General features: G+C 49.6%; 1 protein-coding gene across 4 annotated transcripts in view; it reads left to right on the top strand.

The window, feature by feature from the left end:
* LDLR (low density lipoprotein receptor) overlaps window positions 1–17172 on the top strand; it is a 38471-nt gene that overhangs the window by 7299 nt on the left and 14000 nt on the right. For 2 of the 4 annotated variants that reach the window (XM_058728002.1, XM_058728003.1), the window contains exons 2-8: window positions 6580–6702; window positions 7151–7273; window positions 8826–9212; window positions 12871–12993; window positions 14722–14844; window positions 16082–16201; window positions 16644–16769. In XM_058728002.1, the coding sequence (XP_058583985.1) occupies window positions 6580–6702; window positions 7151–7273; window positions 8826–9212; window positions 12871–12993; window positions 14722–14844; window positions 16082–16201; window positions 16644–16769 (1125 nt within the window). Of the gene's footprint in view, window positions 1–36; window positions 248–1186; window positions 1840–6579; window positions 6703–7150; window positions 7274–8825; window positions 9213–12870; window positions 12994–14721; window positions 14845–16081; window positions 16202–16643; window positions 16770–17172 lie in introns of those variants that run through there. The other 2 variants (XM_058728005.1, XM_058728004.1) reach the window with 2 other exon arrangements.

Below are 17172 nucleotides of genomic sequence, written 5' to 3'. Positions count from 1 at the left end.
CCCATTGGGCGCGATTGGAACAGGCGAGCCTCGAGCCACTCCCCTCGGCCAATGGGAGTCGGCGGATGCGGCGGGGCGGGGCGGGGCTGGGACGAGGGCTGGGCGGGGCTCGAGGTGCGGCTTGGGACGCGCGAAGCACCTGGTTCCGTGAGGCGGCCGAAGGAGTTCCCTCGCGTCCGTCCAGCGCTCCTGTCACAAAGGCGACGCGTCCCGGGCCCCCGGAGTCGCCTCCGTGAGCATGGGCAAGGCGCCTACCGCGCTCCTGGGCCGCCTTCGCGCAGCCCAAGGTTTCCTTCGAGATCTGCCCCGAGCCCATTTCGTCCCCGCGGCCGCCGTCGCTGCCCCTGTCCGAGTTCACATCCGTGTCCCCAGGCCACCCCTCAGGCCTACCTCCTTCCCTGGTTGAACCGTTGCCTCAGAAATGCCCGCCCCTCTTCGGTCGGACGCGGAGACCTTCCACCCGGGCGGGGATCGGGAGGCGCCGACATCGGATGGATCCCTCAGGGTGGCCCTGTTTGTTACGAAGCTCTAAAGGGGGGGTCCGACGACTTTTTTCCTCTTCGGGGGTTTCAGGGGGGTTGAGATTTAGTGAAGAGACTGGTTGGTGCCTGCTCCTGAGTTACCCGGTGGCTTTAAATGAACTGCCGGAGGCATCTGACCTCGCCCTGGATATTAGATAAATGATCTTTTTCCTACTTAGAACCGGAGCAGCCCCTAAAAGAATCGGGGCTGCCTAGTAACGGGATTGCCGGAAACTTTTCCACGGATGGGGCGGTGGCTTTGTGTGGGGCGCTTTGAACTCTTGGAATTCCTGCCCGTGACGCATCAGTTTTGGCTGAGAGGCGAGGAAGGGAGTTGATGCCATACAGCTGAGGATTATTGAGATAATTCTGCCACCCAGTTGTGTGAAGAGGAGGGAGTGTGGCTTGTCAAGAGGCACTTGGTTTGGCCTGTGTTTCAAACGCTGATGGGCTTCATCCCTAGGAGGAAATGATGGCAGTGATGTCTTGAGCAAGATGGGTTGCTGACTTTAGTGTTCTCTCTCACCGAGTGGCTGAGGATCTGATGTAATCTGTGTTCGCCAGGAGGCTCTGAGACCCGAGGGGTTCCCAGACTCCTGAGAGCCAGCAGCTCCTCTGCTCTGGTGTTAACCTGATGATGTATATTTGTGGCAGCCCTGTTTTGCGCCAGCTCGCTCCTCAGCGGTCTTTAAAGCATTTTGGGGGAGGTGGCAGGGGATGGAATTTCTTGTCCCATTTCCTTGGAAATGGAAGTCCTTGGAATCCGAGCTGCATGCGTTCACTTAGCCGGGTCAAAATCCGTTATCTGCGGAGTATTAAGTATGCCCAGGGCACACCCCAATTCAGAAAAAATAGAGCATCCTGCGAAGAGTTGTCTCTGCCTTCGCAACATGCCCCCCGGGGGGATTCAGTGGTCATTGCTGGTCATACTTTTCTTCTTGGACAACACCGGCAAAAAGGGAGATTTTTTTGAGACTGCAAAGCTTCAAGGGGAACTACCTGGCTCATTGTGTCTTTCCAGGATATTTCTGCTCTTATCTGTAGGGTTCCTTCCCCGGTAAGATCCAATTCTAGATACCTTTGTTGCTCAGTGCTTTGATGGCCCTCACATCCTGTGTTAAGTACATTAATAGAGTCCACACTTTACCCGGCTGTCAAGCAAGTGACATTTGTTGCTAAGACACTGTAGAACTTACCAGCAGTGAACAACCACAGAAACAGGCTACCCCACCCCGAAGGAGCTGACTGCAAAATCTTCCATCGAGATCACCCCTGAGGAAAATGCCTTGAGATCACGTAGTTTGGAAAAGAGCCCTTGGTAAATTGATTTCTTGTTCATTTTCAGCTGAGTCCGTTAGCTCTGGCCATTTTTTTCCCCACGGAAATGGTTCTGTCTGTAGTTTTGATGGCCCTCAACAACAGCTATCTTCAGTAGCATGGGAAAGAAAACATCGAAAGCATTTTACCACCTCATTTGTGTGCTGGTGAAAAAGCAGAAATGTGTATTCTCCTTTTCTGTTTCGATAACCTTGTTCCTGGCTTGTCACTCGTGACAGGAGAGATTTAAAGGCTAGAGATTTGAGCGTGGGGGCCGGCAGGGGTACGGGTGGGTGTGGTTCTTGTGCAACCCTAGCAGAGAGGAGTTCAGGGGTGGGGTGCTCCAGGTTGCTTTTACTGAAATTAGATGAAACTGACCAGGAAAACCAAGCCTTGATTGGGCAACAGGGAGGAAGCAAGAAAACCCTGTGGTTTCTTTGGGTGACGGTGCTTTAAATTGGACTGGTTCTGGAGCGCCTGTGTGGCTCAGTTGGTTAAGCGGCTGACTTCAGCTCGGGTCAAGAGCTCGCGGTCCGTGGGTTTGAGCCCCGTGTCGGGCTCTTGTGCTGGTAGCTCTGGACCTGGAGCCTGCTTTGGATTCTGGGTCTCCCTGTCTCTCTGCCCCTCCTCCCTTGCTCTCTCTTGCTCTCTCTCTCTCTCAAAAAAAAAAAAAAAAAATCAACATTTCAATTGGACTGGTTCTGACCCTTTGCCAGGATGGTGTTTTCTGCTGTGGGGACACCCATCTGATGGGGTGTCCCTCGGGGCTCCCTGTTCCTGATCCCCGTCCCCACCAGCAATGCTATTACTACTATTTCCAGTCTTTCCTGTAGCACGTTCTGTTGGTAAAATAGAGCTTTGTGCAAAGGTTGGCAGGCCAGAGCCGTGGATTAGTGGTAATGGAAGTTGCGAGCCCCTAGGGGAGGAAGGGATGACAGAAGCTTCTCCTCCACCATCCTTACTGCGAGTGCCCCTGGCCTGAACTTCCTTTTTAATTTTTTCTGAGTCCTGGGATTCCAGTCACTCTTTTACCCACCCTGTGTGCCAGTAGCGAGAAGTGAGTCATATCCCGTTGTGGGTGCAACTACGATTCAGCTACGAGTCAGTGCAGTGTGGGGCGTACTGTAGAGGCAGGTCTGAGAGACTCCTCCTGTTCAGGTCACTCTTTGGACAATTCGATTCTCAGGATGTGTAACCACAGCAGATCCCAAGGCTCAAGGCATTCTCTTCTCTCTTACTTTCTGTCTTCTACTCGATCTCCATGACACCTGGGGGCTCTGCAGCATGGCCACCTCAAGCGTGGCCTTCTTGTAATTCAGTTACCAGGTTCTTTGATTTTTTTTTTTTTTTCTAAGAGCTTCTTAGATTTCTCTATTGGTATCCCCTCTATTCTCCTTTCAACCCCCCCTCAATTTTCTCCTAGTATCATCTGACTGGTTTCCTAACCTCTGGCAGAAGCACTGGACTTGAACTTTGAAGACCCAGAGTTTGTTGGCTTTTTTACTTATTTATTTATTATTAAAAAAAATTTGTTTTTAAATTTTTGAGAGAGAGCGGGAACAGGGAAGGGGCAGAGAGAGAGGGAGACACAGAATACAAACAGGCTCCAGGCTCTGAGCTGTCAGCACAGAACCTGACGTGGGGCTCGAACCCATGAACCGTGAGATCATATTGTGAGCCGAAGTCAGACACTTAACTGACTGAGCCTCCCAGGTGCCCCCCAAATTTTATTTATTTATTTGTTTTTAAATTTATTTATTTTGAGGGGGCAGGGAGAGAAAGAGAAAGTGAGTGAGTATGAGTGGGGGAGAGGGAGAGAAAGAATCCCAAGCAGGCTCCACACTGTCAGCACGGAGCCCGATGCAGGGCTCGAACCCACGAGCCGTGAGATCATGACCTGAGCCAAAATCGAGAGTTGGATGCTTAACTGACTGAGCCAGCCAGGTGCCCCGGAAGGTGGTTTTTTAAAACTGGGTCCCAAAGTCCCTAGCCCCCAGAGCCCTCAGGCCAGGTTCAAGATTGGGTTCAAACCTAGCTGAAATATTCGAGGGGGCCTGGAGGTCTCTGGGCTTATCTACTCCCATTGGAATGACCAAAGATAACAAAAGGCACTTGGGAAGGTTAGAGAATTAGCGTAACTAGCACGAAAGTCAGGCGTGTGCAGCGACTGGCATTGCAATTATTTCACTTAATTATTTTTTCTTACCTCTTAAAAAATCTCAAAAATAAAGCATTCCTTGAAGAAAAATGACGCTGAAGTGAATTGGCCACTATTCCCTATGCAGAAGCACAGATAAGATTGTTTCTCAAAAAAAAAAAAAAAAAAAAAGACCATACTGAACTATTACAAACTATTCTGAACCTTGTTTTTCTCCCCCCCAGTTAACAAAATATGGGCACCTGGTGGCTCAGTATGTTAAGTGTCCAACTTCAGCTCAGTTCATGATATCGCAGTTCATGAGATCGATCCCTTCGTCAGACTCTCTGCTGTCAGCATACAGCCTGCTTCAGATCCTCTGTTTCCCTCTCTCTCTGTCCCTTCCCAACTTGCACATGTTCTCTCTCTTTTTTTCTCTTCTAGGGGCACCGGGCTGGTTCAGTCGATGGAGCCTGTGCGGTCTTGGGATTGTGGGTTCCAGCCCCACCATGTTGGGTGTAGAAATGGCTTAAAAATGAAATCTTACAGGGGTACCTGGGTTGTTCAGTCAGTTGAGTGTCTGACACTTCATCTCAGCTCAGGTCTTGATCTCAGGGTTATGAGTTCAAGCCCCACATTGGGCTCTGTGCTGACAGCTCAGAGCCTGGATCCTGCCTTGGATTCTGTGTCTCCCTCTTTCTCTGCACCCTCCCCCCCTTACACTCTCTCCTCTCTCTCTCTCTCTCTCTCAAAAGTAAATAAGCACTAAAAAAAAAAAAGATAAAACAGATGTTCCAATCAGATATGATGGAAAGTCAGGCAAAATAAATACAAATAAGTTATCAAGAACACTATTTGAATTGTGGTTTCATGTGCCCAACTGTTAATGATTAACCCAGCCTTGGGGTGCCTGGCTGGCTCAGTCCGTGGAGCACGCAACTCTTCATCTCGGGGTTGTGGGTTCAAGCCCCATGTTGGGTGTAGAGATTAGTTAAAAATCTTTAAACCACCAAAAAACTGTACAACATGACTTGAGATTTTAAATCTAAGTAGGAAACCATCATGAATAAGATTTATTTATTTAAAAAATTTTTTAATGTTTATTTAAAGAGACAGAGTGTGAGTTGGGGAGGGGCAGAAAGAGAGGGAAGCACAGAATCCAGAGCAGGCTCCAGGCTCTGAGCTGTCAGTAGGGGCTCAAAGCTGTAAACTGCGAGATCATGACCTGAGCTGAAGTTGGACGCTTAACTGACTGAGCCTCCCAGGTGCCCCTATGTATGTATGTATGTATGTATGTATGTATGTATGTGTGTGTGTATGTATGTAGCTAGCTAGCTAGCTTGAGAGGGGGATTGAGGGGCAATGGGAGAGAGAGAAAAAAATCCCAAGCAGGCTCCACACTCACTGTGTAGCCCTGTCCCACAAACCTGGGATCATAACCCGAGCCGAAATCAGGAGTCAGATGCTCAGCCGACTAAGCCACCCAGGCACCCCAATTATTATTATTATTTTTTAAGTAGGCTTCACCCCTAGCATGGGAGCCTGACTCAGGGCTTCAAACTCACAACCCTGAGAGCAAGACCTGAGCTGAGGGGCCCTTGGGTGGCTCCATTGGTTAAGCATCTGACTCTTGGTTTTGGCCCAAGTCATGATCTCACAGTTTGTGTTTGAGTCCCACTGTGGGTTCTGAGCTAACAGCTCGGAGCCTGCTTGAGATTCTTTCTCTCTCTCCTCTCTCTCTCTCTCTCTCTCTCTCTCTCTCTCTCTCTCTCTCTGTCCCTCCCCTGCTTGTGTGTGGGCGCACAAGTGCTCTCTCTCTCTCTCTCAAAATAGAGACAGAGAAAGAGAAAGAAAGAAAAAGAGAGAAAGAAAAGAAAAAAGACAAAGACCTGAGCTGAGATTGAGTCTTGATAGTTTGAAAACCTCTTAGTGACATAAATTTGGATACTTACTCTCAAAGGAATGTGAAGATTTAAAGTTACAAGTAGACCAAGGAAACTGGTAGTTACCCCACCTCTATCTATACTGAAGTAGATTAAAAGACATTCTAGGGGCACCTGGGTGGCTCAGCTGGTCGGCTCAGGTCATGATCTCCTGGTTCATGAATCAAGCCTGGCATCGGGCTCTGTGCTGACAGTGCGGAGCCTGCTTGGGATTCTCTGTCTGCTCCCCCCACCCAAAAAAATAAATAAACTTTAATGATTTCTCAGAATTTTGTCTCTTTTTATTTCCTCCCTACCTACTGGAGAAGGCCCCTCATTTTTCCTTCAGCTTGATGATTTAATAGTGTCAATTTTCTTCATTACTGTTTCCAGCACAGGTTTGTAATCTGCTTTATTCGTGTGCAGGGAAGGATTTTTTCCCCTACCTTAATGGACCCATACCATTATGTCAAGTTTTACACATTGTTGGCAGGCCGCTCTTCTAGATCTATTCTTTGCATCTTCCACTATACTTTTGGTTTATGAAATTTGTTGTGTGTGTTCTGTTTCCTGGGAAGGATCGGATTCATTCCTCAGCTGGCAGGAAATAGACACACACAGGTGATGTCGTCAGTTTCTGGTTCTGGCACTGAATGGTCCTTTCTCTTCCCTTCTCTCTCAGTGGGGGACAAATGTGGGAGAAACGAGTTCCAGTGCCAAGATGGAAAGTGCATCTCCTACAAGTGGGTTTGTGATGGGAGCGCCGAGTGCCAGGATGCCTCAGATGAGTCCCAGGAGACCTGCAGTGAGTCCCCTTTGCGAATAACACGCTTCCTGCCCTTTTTGATGACAGTGGGTGACAGATGAGGTGGAAATCAGTCCGCAGATTGATGTCTTCAACCATGAAGTGGGACTTGGGAGAAGAGTTATTTCTGGAACTTAACTTTAACAACTTAAAAAAAAAAAAAAGTGAAATTTACATAAGATAAAATTAACCATTTTAAAGTGACTAGTTCAGTTGTACTGATACAGTCACAATGCTATACAACCACCACCTCTGTCTCCTTCCAAACCTTTCCATCACTTCACGTCTGATTTTTTTTAACAAGCTCCGTCAGATACCCTTCATTTTGACCCAGAAAGGTGGGCGTGGCACCCTCCTTTTGAAAACTGTTTTTCCTCTGCAAAGCGGGGGCTGGTGAGGCAGACCGGGCTTCCCTTAGAGTGAAGGCTCGATCCCGTTTCTCCCACAGTGTCTGTCACCTGCAAGCCGGGGGACTTCAGCTGTGGGGGCCGTGTCAACCGCTGCATCCCTGAGTCCTGGAGATGTGACGGCCAGGTGGACTGCGAGAATGGCTCGGATGAGCAAGGCTGTCGTAAGTGTGTTCCCTCCCCTGCCCGCCCCTACCCCTCTGACCTAACCGGAGCTGCGGATAGGCTGCTCTTCACCTGGCTCTGTCTCTTGGGGTCTCATGCCAACCCCCCTCACACTGTACGAACCCCACCTTGCCCAAGGGGCATTGCAGCGGATAGTGATGGCATCACGTCTACGGTCATCCGCACACACAGCGAGGCTGTCTTGCCCGGTGTCTTCCCCAACCACATGGCACACGCTCTGGTGAGTCGCCGTGACCACCACCAGCCACGCTGGGAGGCTGAGTGCACAGTAGGTCCCGCCTGGCTGAGACCTGATCACCCAGCTAACCATTGACGAGAAGAAAAAAAGCTTCACCAAGTTGAGGGTTCTGCCAAGAAACAAGGGGGGAGCGCACTTTGGAGAGCTGGGTGCCTGTCCTGACTCTTTCATGTTAGTTGGTTAGTTTTTAAACTATCATTTTGGGGCGCCTGGGAGGCTCAGTTGGTCAAGTGTCCGACTTCAGCTCAGGTCATGATCTCACAGTCCGTGAGTTCGAGTCCCGAGTCAAGCTCTGCACTGACAGCTCAGAACCTGGAGCCTGCTTCACATTCTGTGTCTCCCTCTCTCTCTGCCCTTCCTGTTTGCCCTCTGTCTCTCTCTCAAAAGTAAAAACATAAAAAAAATTAAAAAAAAAAACTGTATTGTTTCTTGTTTTAGATGTATTTGTTTATTTTGAGAGAGAGAGAGAGAACAAGCAGGGGAGGAGCAGAGAGAGAGGAAGACAGAATCCCAAGCAGGCTCCACACTATTAAGCATGGAACCAGATGCAGGGCTCATACTCTTGATCCCCTGAGATCATGACCTGAGCCGAAATCAAGAGTCAGATGCCTAACTGACTGAGCCACCTAGGCACCCCTTTGTTTTTATTTTTTTAATGGAGCAAGGTTCCATTAAATAACAAAGATAATGTCAGAGCTTCAAGTTCAGAAAATGTAAAAATCCAGGATATTAAAAAAAAACAAAAAACAGCACATGAGTGTTCACATACATTTACTTTTTTTAAAAAAGATTTTATTTTTAGGGTGCCTGGATGGCTCACTAAGTCAAGTGTCCGACTTGGACTCAGGTCATGATCTCACGGTTGGGTTCCTGAGTTTCGGGCCTCCCCCCCGCCGCCCCTGGCCTGGGGCTCTGTGCTGACAGCTCAGAGCCTGGAACCTGCTCTGTGTCTCCCAGTCTCTCTGCCCCTTCCCCACTCGTGCTCTGTCTCTCTCAAACATTTAACAAAAAAAAATTTTTTTTTTTAATAATCTCTACACCTAGGGTGGGGCTCGAACTTACAGCCCTGAGATCCAGAGTCACAGGCTCCACCTACTGAGCCAGCCAAGCGTCCCCACATGCATTTACTTTAGAAATGCATGTCTAACCCTAGTCAGTGGCCACCCTGATGGGACTGGGGTCCGGCCCCTCCCGGGGTTCGGTGTCCTCATCTGTGGAATGGGCTGCTACTGAGGAGGAGAGGCTCTCTGGTGACCCCGTTGTCTTTTCCCATCCCCCTCCTCCCCCTGCAGTGCCCAAGACGTGTGCCCAGGATGAGTTCCGCTGCCAGGACGGGAAGTGCATCTCCCTGGAGTTCGTCTGTGATTCCGACCGCGACTGCTTAGACGGGTCCGATGAGGCGTCCTGCCCCATGCCCACCTGCAGCCCCGCCCACTTCCAGTGCAACAACTCCGCCTGCATCCCCGAGCTGTGGGCGTGCGACGGCGACCCGGACTGCAAGGATGGCTCCGATGAGTGGCCGCAGCGATGCGGGGGCCGCAACATGTCAGCCCCACAAGGGGACGACAACCCCTGCTCAGCGCTGGAGTTTCACTGCCACAGTGGCGAGTGCATCCACTCGAGCTGGCGTTGTGACGGCGGCCCTGACTGCAAGGACAAGTCTGACGAGGAGAACTGCGGTAGGGGCGCCATCGGGGGTGGGTCCTCTGACCTGTCCCTGTGCCCCTGCCTGGTGTGGGACGGGTGGGCCTTTCGGTGGTTAACCAGTTTCAGATCACACAGCAAGAAAGTCCGTCTCGTTTCGTGTTTCTTCCAGTGTTACTGATCACCTGGAGAAGAGAGCATCCCTAAAAGGAGGCTTTTTTTTTTTTTTTTTAAGTTTATTTATTCATTTTGCAAGGGGTGGGGGAGGGGCAGAGAGAAAGCAGGTGAGAGAGAATCCCGAGCAGGCAACACATGGCTTGAACTCACAAACCGCGAGGTTGTGACCTAAGCAGAGATCAAGGGTCAGACGCTTAACCCAACTGAGTGAGCCCCCCAGGACCCCCAGGAGACTCTGTCTTTAACACTTACCCAATAAGCTCTTTTTCCTACAAGGGAGCAAGCTGCATGTTGCAGTATTATTTTGGTCCAGAAAGGATTCTGGGCTCCAGGCCTGGCTGGTGACCCCCAAGCTTTGTGACCCTTGGCCAGGGACCTAACCTCACTGCATTGTGTTCTCCTCCCCAGTAGAATGGGGCAAAGGCCTTGGACTTTGCAGGTTTCGGTTGGAGTCCAGTGCGTCCCAATAGAACTTTCTGTGGTGGTGGAGACGTCCCACGTCTGTGCTGACCAGAGCAGTCCTTGCCTCCCGGTGGAGCTTGTGTGACCAGAGAGTGGAGTTTTTTGTTTTATTTCACTTTAATGAATTGAAAGTTAAGTTGCCACACGTGGTGAGCGGCTCCCGTGTCGGAGACCATGCAGATGAAAGGTGTGTGGCCCAGGCCCTGTGTCCGTGCTTCCTTGTCGTAAAACTAGTGACGTAGAGCTCCTGTGAATCTAGACCAGGGTTTCATGTCCCTGTTTCTTTGGTATCTTTGCCCAGGTGCGCTCTCCCTAGTGGTAATCTCTGGGGAGATGTGATTAGACTTTTAAAAAGTTGCTTGAAAAAAATCTTAAATTATTTTAAAGTTTACTGATTTATTTTGAGAGAGAGAGAGAGTGGGAGGGGGGCAGAATGAGAGGGAAAGAGAGAATCCCAAGCAGGTTCCTCACTGTCAGCACAGAGTTCGACACAGGGCTCGATCTCACGACCCATGAAATCATGACCTGAGCAGAAACCGAGAGCAGGATGCTTAACCGACTGAGCCGCCCAGGTGCCCGTATTTATTTATTTATTAATTTGTTTACTTACTTAATTTTTTAAATTTACATCCAAGTTAGTTAGCATATAGTGCAATAATGATTTCAGGAGTAGATTCTGGTGATTGATCCCCTAAGTACAGCACCCAGTGCTCATCCCAACAAGTGTCCTCCTTAATGCCCCTTACCCATTTAGCCCATCCCCCCACGCAAACCTCTCCAGCATCCCTCAGTTTGTTCTCTGTATTTAAGAGTCTCGTATTTATTTTTTTAAAGTAACCTCTGCACCCAACGTAGATCCCAAATTCATGACCCCAAGATCAAGAGTCACATGCTGGTCTGACTGAGCCCTCCAGGCACCGCTAAATGGCACGTTCTTATTTATTTTTTATTTACTTATTTTTTGAATGTTTATATTTGAGAGAGAGCTGGAGCACGAGTGGGGGAAGGGCAGAGAGAGCGAGCGAGAGAGAGACAGAGAATGAATCCCAAGCAGGCTCCATGCTGACAGCGCAGAGCCCAACACAGGACTTGATATCATGAACTGTGAAATCATGATCTGAGCTGAATGAAATCAGGAGTTGGACGCTTAACGGACTGAACCACCCAGGCTACCCTAAAAGTCACATTTTAAAATAATGGATGACTTTGTACATGATCTGTACTAAAATTTTTTTTTTTTTTTTTAATGTTTGTTTATTTGTGAGAGAGATGGCATGTGAGCAGAGAGGGGGCATGAGATGGAGACAGAGAATCCAAAGCAGGCTCAGTGCTGTCGGCACAGAGCCCATTTTAGGCCTCTAACCGTGGACCTTTGAGATCATGACCTGAGCTGAAGTTGGATGGTTAACTGACTGAGCCACCCAGGCGCCCCCGTACTAAAACTTAACACAAACTAACTTAATTCTCATAACTAGTGAGCAGGCTTCCCCCACTCTTTACAGATGGGGAAACTGAGGCCCAGAAAGGCTGAGTAACCAGTGCCTTGGTCCCTTGCAGAAACAAAAAATTTGTCTTTTTCCCCACATGTCTTGTAAACTCTGGAGCTGTTTCGCAGTGATGGGCCATGTTGTACTTGGTGATGCTGATAGCATCGGTCATAATTTGTCCTGCCTCTGTCTAGATTGCGAACATGCCATTGCTTTTCTGCTGAGAGTGGCCTGTTGGCTCTTCCAGCATTGTAATAAATTACGTGTCCTTGGGGCGCCTGGCTGGCTCAGTTGGTGGTAGAGTGTGGGACTCTTGATCTCAGGTTGTGAGTTCGAGCCCCACGTTGGGTGTAGAGATTACTTAAAAATAGAATTGGAAAAAAACAATTATGTGTTCTGAGAAAACGAGTATGTGGAAAGAGTGGAGAGGACTCCCAGAAAACTCACTGGTTGCGTTAGGGTGCTCCCCACCCCACTTTCCTATTTTCCAAACGTTGCTCTGTGACTTCAGTAATAATTTTCCGGGATTCTTCTTCATTGAGGAAAACAGTACTTGCTGCCATGAAAGAAGCTTTAAAACTACATTGGCAGGGCGCCTGGGTGGCTCAGTCGGTTAAGCGTCCGACTTTAGCTCAGGTCACGATCTCGCGGTCCATGAGTTCAAGCCCCGCGTCGGGCTCTGGGCTGATGGCTCAGAGCCTGGAGCCTGCTTCCGATTCTGTGTCTCCCTCTCTCTTTGCCCCTCCCCCGTTCATGCTCTGTCTCTCTCTGTCTCAAAAATAAATAAAACGTTAAAAAAAAATAATAAAAAATAAATAAATAAAACTACATTGGCAGGGGCACCTGGGGGGCTCAGTTGGTTAAGCGTCCAACTCTTGATCTTGGCTCAGGTCATGATCTCACAGGTTTGTGCGTTCGAGCCTCGCATCAGGCTCCATGCTGACAGCATGGAACCTGCTAGGGATTCTCTCTCTTTTCTCTCTCTCTGGCCCTCCCCTGCTTGCTCGTGCTCTCTTTCTCAAAATAAATAAATGAACTTTAAAAAAAATTAAATAAACATTTATAAATAAATAAATCTACATTGCCTAAAATTTTGAATATGAAGACCGGTGTTCCTGGGGTGAGAAGCAGGTAAAATGACGAGGCACTGTCTCCTGCTCATGGAGATCGTAGAGTGTGTTTTTTCACCGCTAATATCTTTCCTGTTACAGGCTGTCTCTGATGCCCAAGGCAGCCAGGAAATTGCTGTTTTAAAGGTGGTAGTTGAGGGGCGCCCGGGGGGGCTCAGTCAGTTAAGCGACCGACTTTGGCTCAGGTCATGACCTCGCAGTTTGTGAGTTCCAGCCCCGCATCAGGCTCTGTGCTGACCGCTCAGAGCCTGGAGCCTGCTTCGGATTCTGTGTCTCCCTCTCTCTCTGACCCTCCCCCGCTCACACTCTGTCTCTGTCTGTCTCTCTCTCGAGAATAAACATTAAAAAAAAAATTAAGACAAAACAATAAAGGTGGTAGTTTATTTTGTCTTCGCGGTTCCCTTGAGAAAAACCAACATGTGCCCTGTCTTTCCCAGCTGTCTCCACGTGCCGGCCTGATGAGTTCCAGTGCTCAGATGGGACCTGTATCCATGGCAGCCGGCAGTGCGACCGGGAGTATGACTGTAAGGACATGAGCGACGAGCTTGGCTGCGTCAATGGTGAGCTCCTCTCGGGTCAGCCCTGCGTGCGCTGTGCGTCCTCGGGCAACTTAACCCCCCTGAACTTCCATTTACCTGCAAAACATGTATGTTATGAAATCACCTGCTTCAGGACTGTGAGATTTAACAAGGTCAAAGTGTGCAGAGCTCCTGTCTTTGAGCTCAGGGGTAACACGGTACAGTTTGATGTTAAGCACTTTCCTGAGCTTGCGGTGGAGGGATTCCCCTCCTGGGAATGACCCCCGAGAAACTCGCACCTGTAATCAGAGATGGGCTCAGGATCACACAGAGCAGCACTGGCCTAACAGCAAAATACTAGAAGCAACCCAGGTGTTCATCAGCAGAGTTAATTTAAAAAATTGTTTTAAACTGGTGAGACACGTGTAACACAAGGATACTAGTGGGCTTATTTTGTTGTTGTTGTTGTTCTTAATTTTTTTTTAATGTTTATTTATTTATTTTTGAGAGAGAGACAGAGCATGAGCAGGGGAGGAACAGAGAGAGAGGGAGACACAGAATCCGAAACAGGCTTCAGGCTCCGAGCTGTCAGCACAGAGCCCGACGCGGGGCTTGAACTCATAAACCGTGAGATCATGACCTGAGCTGAAGCTGGACGCTCAACCGACTGAGCCACCCAGGCACCTCCTGGTTTTTTTTTGTTTGTTTTTTTTTTTTTTTAAGGGCATGCACACGCACAAGCAGGGGAGGGGCAGACAGAAGGAGAGACAGAATCCCAAGCAGGCTCTGCGCCATCAGTGCAGAGCCTGATGCAGGGCTTGAACTCACGAACCGTGAGGTCATGACCTGAGCCAAAACCAACAGTCGGATACTTAACCGACTACGCCACCCGGGCGCCCCAATGAACAATATTTTAAAAACCGTATCCTTGTGGGGCGCCTGGGTGGCGGAGTCAGTTAAGTGTCCAACTCTTTTTTTTTTAATTTTTTTTTTTTTTTTAACATTTTATTTATTTTTGAGACAGAGAGAGACAGAGCATGAACGGGGGAGGGTCAGAGAGAGAGGGAGACACAGAATCTGAAACAGGCTCCAGGCTCTGAGCCATCAGCCCAGAGCCCGACGCGGGGCTCGAACTCACGGACCGCGAGATCATGACCTGAGCCGAAGTCGGATGCTTAACCGACTGAGCCACCCAGCTGCCCCAATGTCCAACTCTTGATCTTAAGTCTTGATGGAGAAAAAAATATTTTTAATTATAGTACTTAGAGACTGAAACAAACTTTTGTGAACAAGAAGTTAAATTCTGATAATGGACTTTTTAAAAATTGTGTTAGGGGTGCTTGGGTGGCTCACGTGGGTGCCTGGGTGGCTCACGTGTACGACTTCAGCTCAGGTCATGAGCTCATGGTTCATGAGTTCGAGCCCCGCATTGAGTTCCCTACTGTCAGTGTGGAGTCTGCTTTGGAGTTTTGGATCCTCTGTCACCCTCTCCCTTTGTCCCTCCCCCAATTGCACGCACACATGTGCGCGCTCCCTCTGTCTGTCTCTCTCTAACTAGCTAACTGAATAAAAATTGTAGTCACCTGCGTATAACAAATTTTGCCTTCGTCACCATTTTTAACGGTTTATTTCTGTGACACTGATTACATCATGTTTTATTTATGAATACATTTACATATAATCTCGTATAAATGAACTATCATGTTAATAAAGAGTAGTAAGCGGGCTCTTGCAGCTCAGAAGCACCTGACTCCCTTCTCTGGCTCTTAGTGACGCTGTGCGAGGGGCCCAACAAGTTCAAGTGCCACAGCGGCGAATGCATCACCCTGGACAAAGTGTGCAACTCGGTCCGGGACTGTCGGGACTGGTCGGATGAGCCTCTGAAGGAGTGCGGTGAGCCGCGGGATGCAGGTGGCTCTTGAACTTGTGGGGAGCTGGAGTGGGACTCAGACATGGATACTTTGGGGCTGCAAGGCTCCTGCCCAGCCGTGCCCGTGAGTGCTTTAGCTCTGGGGCAACACGGACATGGGGGTCCTTGGGGATAAGTGGCTTTGTTTCCAAGCCTGTGTTCACATCTGTAGGATGGGACAGTGATGGTTCACATACCCTGCTGGGGGGTGGCTGATGGGATGCTTGTAAAGTTTCAGCGGTGCTCCGTGAACCATAACTATGTAAATATTTTGGACTTTACCAGCTGTAAGGTCTGTCACAGCTATTCAACGGGGTGTTACAGCAGGAAAACGCCATACGGATGTACACACACGCGCCCTTGAATGCGTGTGGCCGTGCTCCAAGGAAACCTTATTATGGACACTGATGTTTGGATTTCACAGACCTTTTATGTGCCACAAAATGCTGGTTATCTTCGGATTCTTATTTTTCTTTTCAACCATTTAAAAACTGTCCTTAGCTTTTGGGCAAGAACAGATGGTGGGTTGGCTTTGGCCGAAGCCCTGTGAAAAGCACCAGGTCGTGGATGCTGGACCTTAAGCGCCCTGAGTCCGGTCCAGCACTGTTGGGCAAGTGATTTAGCCTCGCCTGGGCCTCAGTTTCCACAACTGTAGTTGAGCTATCTATAGGGCTGTTGGGAGTTCGTATATGCAACCGTGGAACACAGTTTTTATTTTTTTATAATCAAGAACATTTTGAAATGTGGTTGACAAAAAAATAACGTTTAGATTTACCTTCTTAACCAGTTTTAGGGGTAAAATTCAGCAGTGTTAGTACATTCGCGTGGTCCTACAGCCCTCACCACCATCCATCTTGAGAACTTCCTCATCTTCCCAAACTGGGCCTCTGTGCCCGTGAAACACTGACTCCCCGCCCCCTCCCCCAGCCCCTACCCCCCCCCCCCCATCTACTTCCTGTCTCTGACTTTGACTCCACTAAGGACCTCCTAGGAGTGAATCCTCCAGTATTTGTCCATCTGTGCCTGGCGTATTTCACTCAGTGGAATGTCCTCCAGGTTCATCCGTGGCATTGCACGTGACAGTGGTTATTTTAAGACCTTTTAGGGGACTTGGTAGTTCACTGGCCTCCACGTCATTGTGGTGATTACGATAAGGCTGATGAGATAGCGCAGGGAGGCTGATGACCTGAGCGTGACCGGTCTGTGTCCCTCCTGTCTCAGAGACCAACGAGTGTCTGGACAACAGGGGCGGCTGCTCCCACATCTGCAACGACCTCAAGATCGGCTATGAGTGCTCGTGCCCCGAGGGCTTCCAGCTGGTGGACCAGCGAAGATGTGAAGGTGATTCCCAAGCCGCCTCAGCCCTTTCCCCTCGTGTGGTGGCCCAACCCTCTGTGCCTCAGTTTCTGTTAAGTGGGCACGAAAGCGGTCCTGACCTCACAGGCCTGTTGGGAGGATTTGATGAGGTGCCAAATGCAGGGGCCATTCTAGCACAGGCTTAGCCCCTGAGGAGCACCCTGGCCTTGCCTTTGGGGATTAATAATTAAGAAAGAAATCTCGGCTGACGCAGCCTTTGCTCTGCTTGGCTGCACCCCTGAGGTGAACGGGGAGGTCAGGGTCACTGCTGGAGATGACACTTGGCTATTTCAGTGTGTTCGTTTCTGAACCTGATGGTCACCAAGACCCTGCCACTGGGAGGGATGGCTTTCGGTGGGAGCCCTCCCTCCCATCAGCACCCCATGAGGAAGAAGCCCCAAACCCCTTTCTGTGTCCCGGCTTGCAGATATCGATGAGTGTCGGGATCCCGACGTGTGCAGCCAGCTCTGTGTGAACCTCGAGGGCAGCTACAAGTGCGAGTGCGAGGCGGGTTTCCAGCTGGACCCCCTCACCAAGGCCTGCAAGGCTGTGGGTGAGCCGGGGGCGGGGGCGGGGATGGCGCCGGGAGCAGATGCGGTGGCGGGTTTCATCATGTGAACTTTGCATACACTCCAAAGACCCGGGCAGACCGTGTGCCCTCTGGCAGAGGGATGAGCGGCCCAGTTAGGAACTCGCTGGGAGGCTGCCCGCACATGTCCAGCTTCTCTGGGGACACAGGTCAATTGCACAGGGAATGGTTTGCGGCCCCCAGCCCGGCCAATGGCTTTAGGGGATAAGAGGTGAAAAGCAATGGCCCTATGAAGGGCCCGCTCCCCCTCCAGCTGTTTTGGGAGGTCTTTTTGTTTTTTGTTTTTCTTAGAGCTAGAGCATTAGTGGTAGGAGGGGGAGAGGGAGAGAGAGAGAGGGAGAGAAAAGGAATTTTAAGCAGGCTCCAT

This window comes from Neofelis nebulosa, chromosome 4 (genome assembly GCF_028018385.1).
Source record: "Neofelis nebulosa isolate mNeoNeb1 chromosome 4, mNeoNeb1.pri, whole genome shotgun sequence".
Classification (NCBI taxonomy): domain Eukaryota; kingdom Metazoa; phylum Chordata; class Mammalia; order Carnivora; family Felidae; genus Neofelis; species Neofelis nebulosa.
This window is presented reverse-complemented; position numbering and strand designations above follow the sequence as displayed.